The sequence below is a fragment of the Epinephelus moara genome, chromosome 2, assembly GCF_006386435.1.
Source record: "Epinephelus moara isolate mb chromosome 2, YSFRI_EMoa_1.0, whole genome shotgun sequence".
In the NCBI taxonomy this organism is placed as follows: domain Eukaryota; kingdom Metazoa; phylum Chordata; class Actinopteri; order Perciformes; family Serranidae; genus Epinephelus; species Epinephelus moara.
In genome coordinates this window covers 39,513,253-39,521,811 of record NC_065507.1, presented here as the reverse complement: position 1 = coordinate 39,521,811, position 8,559 = coordinate 39,513,253, and the positions used below count along the sequence as shown (strand labels likewise).

The following is an 8,559-nucleotide window of genomic DNA, read 5'->3' as shown; positions in this document are numbered from 1 at the left end:
GTTGAAATCTGTAGGCTGCTCGCACAGCGTGCTGAATGATTTAAGCCTATTTTGCTCGCTCAAAACTATTTTTAGTCGCAAATGCAAGTGCCGTGACGGGCAGATCGCCACACTGCCGACATTTTATTCCGCCCGTCACGGCACGCCATTTGATTGCGTTATCAAAACGCCGCCATTATTCGGTCTTGCTTTTAACTTATTCCACTGAATACCGAATGTGTGTTTTTTTGCAATATTCGGCCGAATATATTCGGTTACCGAATATTCGGTGCATCCCTAAAAAGCACTTAGTACAGGATAACTTCAGCATTTTTCAACCTGGACCCTATTTTCCCATGTAAATTCATCAAGAGATTAATGTGAACAACAATTTTCGAAATTGGTCAAGTATGGAGTGAGCAGGCAGCGGTCAGCGGCCAGCGGCTGCAGAACGAGCTGCAACGGAAGTACACAGGGCAACTGAACATCGCCACTGTATGTCCATTAAAAGTGGTTATTTTCACCATTGACAGGCTCAGACTCTTATTGTAAGTGTCTGAAGTGACTCTTTACCTTTCACTTTACCTTTCACTTGATCTGATCTGATTGTTATTGCCTCCTAAAGCAAAAGTCTTCCTCTGCAATATCATGAGATGGTGGAAACTATATTAATGCTTCGGTATTATATGACCTATAATATATTTTTATGATATTTTCTGCCTACATTTGCCCTTCCTATACATCAAGGAGATACCTACCTACAATAAATGGCAATGGTAATGTTAGTTATTGCAGGAGCCCCTATACATTGTCTTTTCTAATAAGATAATCATTTGTTATTCCCACAGCAGGGAAACTTGCAACGTTACAGCACCAAAGGAGATATTGTGATAACAAGTGGCATCAGCAAGAAGTAATGAGTATGTAAAAAGTAAAATAAAAACCTTCGCTGACTTTTTTTTGTCTCTCTCTCTCCTCATCCTCTCTTCATGCGTATACTCCATCACACATAAACACGGGTGGTGATCAGATTTAAAGGCCTGAGCCACATTGTTGAAATCAGCTAAAAGATCATCCATGATATTGAAAATCTTTTAGACAAAACTAAATTACATTTTCTATAAACTACTCCAGTTATTATACTCTCTCCAAATCCCACTCATGCTACCACTGCTGTCTGACTGCAACAAGTGACATCTTGTGATGTTTCAGAAAGAGACTTTAGCTTGACGAGGCAATAGCAAACAGACCGGATCAAATGAAAGGTAAAGAGACACTTCAGACACTTCCGATAACAATCGAAACCTGCCTGTGTCGAAAATTACCACTTTAAATGGACATACAGTGACAGTATTCAATTGCCTTGTGTGCTTCCATTGCTGCCGCCCTACTGCTGCTGGATGCTGTCTGCTTGCTCAATACTGGACCAGTTCCAAAAATTCTTGTTCAAATCAGTCACTTTGAGGAATTTACATGGGGATATCATTAAGTCGAATTTCGTACTTTTGTTAAATGATCTTTTTGTCAGTCCATGTTTTATGGCTGGTGGGAGGGGTTTGCTTTCGGGTCTTTAAGAACGATAGCCCTTAAGTTTTAGGAAAAAGATGATGGTTTGGGTTAAAATGAAAAGATTTCATCCAGAAAGGCCTTTCTGTCAGAATGCTCTGAAGGCTAACTTATCCCATGTGCTGTTTTATGTGTGTCAGTGGGGTCAATTTAAAGTGAACTTTACTGCACTTGAGGGGTTACAATTATGTACATTATTTATGTGTTGTTGTTTTTTTTTAAAAAAAGAAAGACGTGGCAGCTTCTTCTGTAACAGATCGTGTGAAACAGGCCCACACCACCTCATATCAGTCGCAGGCCTCTGAATTGAACTGAATCAAATCAAAATCATATTTTGGCACACTTTGCAATATCGGCAAATATCGTATAGTTGTTCAAAGACATCGTATGATATCATATCATGAGGAAACTGATGATTTACACCCTATTACAAACTAAAATTGTGTTAAGAAAAATAAACCAGAGGAACTGCATTAGAAAATAAAATATTCTTGCACAACGTTACAAGATATTGAAGTCTGATATTCCCAACATTTGTCCTTCAAACTAAACCCATCTAAAATGAGGATACTTGATTGTTACATGACAAAAAGACACACTATGGGAAAATAAGCAGTATCTGCATTACATGGGGGTACAGAACAGTGATGTGACATTAAAGAACTTTGTGCCTCTGTGGTGAGCTGACGGATGAGTGAGAGCACAGCAGCCTCACCACTCAACTGTAAGAGCAGCCAAAAAAATAAAAAATAAATAACAACAACAACAACAAGTGGACTCAGTTGAGACCAAAGATTGTAATAGAGAAGACTAAGCCAAACCTGAGGTAGTAGGAAAAAAAACACCACCTTATGACTGAGACTATATTCAGGCACCACAGCTCTGGCTTGATATATTGTAAATAAAAACCAAAGGAAAATTAAATTAATCGCAGAAACACAAACCAAATCAAAACCCAGTTAGACTTTGGTTTCTGCGAGCCATGAAAGATTGGAAACAATATTCAGCAACTGGAACAGCTGGATAAAGTGAGCACTTGTGTTTCCCTCCACTCTCTCAGGACTCCCTGTAAACAAGCTCCGCTACCATCAGGTGTTTATGAACATAATACACAGCCCTGACGGAAAAATACTTTTCACAAATAGAATAAAACATGTCAGTGTCTTTCATGCAATCAGAATAAAAGGGTGAACATACCATTTTAGAGTCTAACTCGTGGTGCGGCTGTGCTAAGACTTTATCTACGCTGGCAGCATCTGCAAAAGTGATGAAGCCAAAGCCCCTGTTGAGAAACAACAAGACAGCATATGACATTTCTAACATATGATAAGTCATACTTCACACTTTTCATTTTCCAACCACAAAGAGCTGCTTTATTGCACATCTGATAAATGCTGAAAACCACACTATGGTTTATACCTGCCCCATGCATATGTCTCATACATTTTTATTTCCCCATTCTATTTCCCTTTTTGTGTCCAAAAAAAGGGGGAGGCATGTACATTTTTAAGCCCTGAGGAGGGACTGTTTTTTTATTTTCTTACAGATTTTTTTATGTATTTTTTGAAGATGCAGGCGGGTTTAGAAGGCATGGTTTCTTTTAAAAAAAAAAGCCAAAATACACCATTTATCATAGCAAGAAACTGTAAAAACAGAAATTATCATTGGATTTTAAAATTTCCAACAGTCCTTGGACACGTCATGTGTGACTAATGCTTCTGTCAAGAAAAAAAAATCAAATCTGAGTTTACATAGTGATTTTTTTTATCAAAAACACTATATTCTACATCTCATTTAAAATTTGGCCAAATAAATATATAGACTGTTTGCACAAACTAACCAGCATGCATGACAAATGTGAAAAACAAGGCTTTTTTTAACTCCAGGATTTTGTCTTTAACTTCTAACATTGAAGGGTAAGTTTTACAAGTCTAATAACTTATTTATGGTGGAGGGAGAGTCATGCATTTCCCCCCAGTCACTCAGCAAGGCTCAAGGAAAAATGTCTGTAGCATCAGGGAGGCTAAAAAAATAAATGAATAAAATAAAAAGTCACACCTCAGCCATCCCCCCTCCCCTGATAAGTAAAGAACAGTCCCTACTTATATTCCAGTGCAATGCAATAATTTGGAATTACTTTTCACTTTAATTTTAACTGTAATGACCTTACTGAACACATAAAAACATTTTAAATGCAGGGAATGGAAGTAGTGGGAATATTCTCCACAGCGCCATGGTCAATGTCAAACTGCATTGCCTTTTCATTCAATAGAAAATCCAGTTAAATGGCTGCATGGCATTAATATCACTCTAGAAAGCAAAACGAACTCAGTTTCCCCATAATTTTCTAACGCTGGGAATCAAACTGTTCATTTACCTGGAACGTTTCGTCGTTGGGTCTCTCATCACCATACATTCTCGGATTTCCCCGAATTTACTAAAATAATCTCTAAGGCTGTCTGTGGAAAGAAAACACAACGACAGAGAGGGTTAGTTAGGTCTTAATTTCCCGGTTAAATAAGATGAACCACTGTCGTCAGCAGTGGATGTCCCCGTGTTACACAGGGGTCGAATGGAGGACTTGAAATCAAAATAACCTTGCGCCGTGTGCACGCGCACACATACACACAGCTCGAGACGCGGTTCTTACCTGGTGAAGTTTGCCAGCTGAGGCCACCGATAAACATTTTCCTGTCAAGGAAAAAGCAACAGAAGTACATTTAGATTTCCAAACGGCCATTTTGATGTTAAGTTAAATAGCCTACTTGAGTGGTTGTAGAAAGGTAAAAGCCGGGGACAAAAATAGAGGCAATGCAGCGGAGAGGCTGCCCGACAGACGTTCCCGAAGCCGGGCTAACAGCAGCCCCAATACGTTCCCCTCTCTCCGCTATGGACCAAGGGTCATGCCAACTTACATTCAAAACATCTGGCAGTTATAACCTCCTGGCATCTTGGCGGAGGTACATACTTGGTAGACGAAAACTTTGGGTTGTTCAGTGTTGCTATGAACATAGTCTTCAATTCGGCATAGATGTAATAAACCAACCACTAATGTCGTTAGATAAACTTTTAAATTTGGTTCGGAGGATAGAGAATCGTCTGCTTCCTTTATGAAAACACATCTGGGTGGTAAGGAGCAGCGTGAACTAAACGCATTTTTGTGTGTTTTTTTTATATAAAGTGCGACTAAGCGGGGAGACATTATGCCGATTTTACCGGAGCTAGCTTTATATCTGTATAAATTATTGATCATTCTTCTTAACCCAGGTAGTTTAGCCATGAAGTGCCAGAGGACTTAACTCCCACATTTCCAAACGAAGTTTGGCGTGTGTTCTTTCCACACGCGCACTAACAGCACATATCGGGGCCAGCCAAGCGTATATTCTGCAAAAGGGGGCAGGCCTGTTTGATAATATAACCAAACAAAGGTGTAGTTGACGGGACCCGGAAGGCAGTGGAGCCGGCAGTGCGAAATCAAGCTGCAAATTTGCAATTTTAAAAATAACTAATGATAAATTCAGTGTTTATATTGACAGGCTGTAACCTTACCCCGGGTCGTGTTGCGGATCAGTCGGGTTTCCAGACGTGGCTTGGCTTCCGTCTCCTTCCATATCTGACCCAGCTACAGGCAGTGACTAACGGATACACACAGACGGTAGGTCGGCAGATGGAGCGGAGCTACAGTGTCAGCAAACCGGGAATGCAGCGCTCCGTCACACGTGGGATCAGTTCGGTCTGTGGTCCCTCCTCCGCCGTCACCGACCAACCACACTGACGTCAGTTTTCCACATCCCGCCCACATTAACTGATTGTACTGTGCATTCTGTCAGATTTCCAATTAAATGACATGTAACATTAAGGGATGGGCCACTTGCCTCACAAAATATAGGCTAATAGCCTACTCAAGGAAGCTGAGCGCAGAATCAGAAATCAGAATCAGAAAAGGATTTATTGCCAAGTAGGTTTTCACTTACAGCGAATTCGCTTTGGTTTTTGATGCATACATAAAACAGACAATCAAAATACTAAGGCAAATAAAAATAAGGCAAAGTACTTCAACACTCAAGAACTTAAATATAGAATAGAAAAATGACAATTACAAATGCAAAGATGCTTTCAAAAAGTACTATAACATAACAAATATTTACAGTATAGCAGTTATAGAATGAGAGCTGAAACAGTTTCATGCAGAGAATGCCAAAATATTAATCAAGGGACGTGTGAAGTTCACAGTGGAGCAAATACATACAATGTGCAAAGACAATAGTCCTGTACTGCCTTAATATGCACATTCAGCACAGCCAGTACATCAAAACATTGTTTTCTAGTTGAAGCCATGCCTTGTTACCAAGCAATATATAGTACACAATGACCAGCACTAAAATCAACCCACGTAGTTGCCCTTTCTTCAACTCTTCTTCACTTCATGAATTTTTCCCGCAATAAAATCCTGACCAATCAAGAGCGGCTTTCTTGTGCAAGGTATTTGATCTGGTCCACTTGTAAATGCTGCCATGTGAACACAAATAAACTCAGGCAATTATGCAACTTTGTAGCAAAAAATAGTCCCTGATTCGAACTAAAGCAAGCAAACTCTAGGTCTGAAAACACCAATGTCAGTTTGCCAATGTCAGTGGGGGTGCTGGGCGTTGTTGATGAGGCCCACTGCAGTCGGGAAGAAACTGTTTTTGTTCCGTGGGGTTTTTCTACCTGCCTGGGGAGTGTAACAGAGAGCTTTTGTCCAGGGTGGGAGTGGTCAGCCACGATCTTTCCTGCCCGCCTCAGGGTTCTGGAGGTGTGCAGGTTATGGAGGTCTCTAGGTGCTGGAGAATTTAGTGGAGTGCTACGCTGACTGCATCATCCACGGACCTGTTGGCTCTGTAGGGGAACTGTATGGGGTTCAGGAGTGGGCCGGTGATAGTTTTGAGGTGGGAGAGATCAAAGCACTCACAGGACTTCATAACCACATAGGTCAGGGTGACTGGTCTGTAGTTGTTAAGTCCTGTGGTCCTTGTTTTTTTGGGGGACAGAGTTGATGGCGACGGTTTCAAAGAAGGCTGGTATGGGGCATGTCTCCAGTGAGCTAGATTTTCCCTGTATGCATTTGTAGCATGTAAATATTGTGTTAACCACATCTAGCTGGTACTTATGCCAAATATACATAAGAGATACTTCCTGTACATACTGTGAAGATTTCTGCACTGTAAGATTAAAGGTGTGCATTTTCTGATTCTTCTGTATCACATATTCAGCACTAGTCAGAAGAAATGTAAATATTACTAACACAATAAAACTGATCACACATTCTTTTAAAATGGTTGTGATGGGTGGGTTTAGGACTCAGAACCAGCAGTGATGACAGGCAGGACAGTTTATAATGAACTTTAATGCACTGATTTGATAAACACAGAATGAGCAAACAGGTGAAACAATTGGGAGAGACAGTACATTGCTTTGGACCCCTCTGAGAAACAGGTTCAGTCCTGGGCTTTCGGTGTGGCTCGCCAAAGCAGAAAGCAGGTGAGTAGCCGGCGCCTGCTAGACACACACACCAGAAAACAGTTCAGTAGTGTAAGTAGGGTGGCTCTGGCAAACAGTCAAACAACCAGCTGCGACAATGAGTGGATCCCGTGGCACACACACAAAGCCAAAATGTGTAGCCACGTGGCGAGGTAATCCACAGCACAGGAAATCACAGGTGACCGAACAGGTAAACAACGGACAGCTGAGTGATGGTCTCTCCACACAGCCTCAGGGAAGAGAAACCAGTAACGCAGAAGCAGGGTCTGTTGGTCGAGGACAGAAGGCTGAGTGGTTTACCAGGGAGCAAATGAAGCAGGAGAGTCAGAGTCAGGAGAGGTCGGCAATGAGAAAGCAGTTCGGGGACAAACACTGTAAAGTCTTTGTGGATATGGCAAAAAACATGATAGGCCAGCAGGTACAGTAGGTGTGGTGAAGAGGAGGGGTGAGTGGAAATATACTGAGTGAACTGAAAGAGTAGCATGTATGGCAGGCCAGAAGTGCACACTGTGACAATGTTAAACATATTAATGTCCATTTTATTAAATTATTTAACAGATTTCTGCAAAACTTTGTAATTTGTGAAATGTGCACAGAATTATATAAGTTAAAAAATGTAGTAGATTAATCTAATGAAAAGGTTTTTGGCGGCAGCAATCAAAACAAAAACCTTAAAGAGAAGCAATTTAGAAAATGGATCTAGATCAAATCTAGTCATAAAATAGGAAATCAGAGGTACAAGCCTGTCTCCAAAATAATTCTGTTTCAAATAATGGTCTGGCTCTCTCTGCAGTTGAAGTAAATAAAGGCCACTACCTGAGATTTTACTATGAAAGATTTTCTTAGATTTACTCCCATGGTTATGTGTACTGTGTACCGTGATGTCATAATGATTTGTAAGAGTGAAGCCCTAATAAGTAATACAGTCATCTGCAATCTTTCTGTAGAGTGTGTTGTAATGGTGCTGCAGTGCTCTCCATATGTTTGTCTCCAGCAGTGGAAACAGCTGGGGGCAGACAGGAATGTGAAAGTGAGAGCTCAGTTAAAGCTGGCTGTTAATCTGCCTCACTCATGCTACAGTGATTGCTGTGTATTTCTTCCCTGAGTCCTTACAGAGAGGGAGAAAGAGAGAGAGTGACCTTTACCCACCTGATGCATCATTCTCTCTCATCATGCTCTCTCTCTTTGCATTAAAGGAACAATTCGTCCTTTCATATATCACCACTTTGTGCTAGTTTGTGTTTGTAGTTCACCTTCCAAAGTGGATTGAACATTACTACAACAAAATCTTAAAATGTCTTGAAAAACACCCCAGGGTGCCCAAGTCCCAGGTCATGTCCAGGTTTACTTGTCATAGGTCTCACTTTGATAAAGTTTAGCTTGTGATATGAGGAAAACATACATTATATTTTGATCCATATGGCAGCAACGTGTTGACAGAGACTGTCCTTGCCAGAAAAATAATAACATAACTAAAGAAAGAAACCTTGTTGA

At 40.7% G+C, this 8,559-nt stretch overlaps 1 protein-coding gene across 4 annotated transcripts in view; it reads right to left on the bottom strand.

Annotated features, from left to right (window-relative positions):
• The window catches only part of LOC126397419 (RNA-binding protein Musashi homolog 2-like), a 499,199-nt gene extending 493,919 nt beyond the window's left edge, over positions 1–5,280 (bottom strand). For all 4 annotated transcript variants that reach the window (XM_050056179.1, XM_050056199.1, XM_050056189.1 and 1 more), the window contains exons 1-4: positions 5,095–5,280; positions 4,196–4,236; positions 3,923–4,004; positions 2,743–2,827 (exon numbers count right to left, since the gene is read on the bottom strand). In XM_050056179.1, the coding sequence (XP_049912136.1) occupies positions 2,743–2,827; positions 3,923–4,004; positions 4,196–4,236; positions 5,095–5,156 (270 nt within the window). In that variant the 5' untranslated portion in view covers positions 5,157–5,280. The remainder of the gene's footprint in view (positions 1–2,742; positions 2,828–3,922; positions 4,005–4,195; positions 4,237–5,094) is intronic.
• Positions 5,281–8,559: the final 3,279 nt, after the last annotated feature.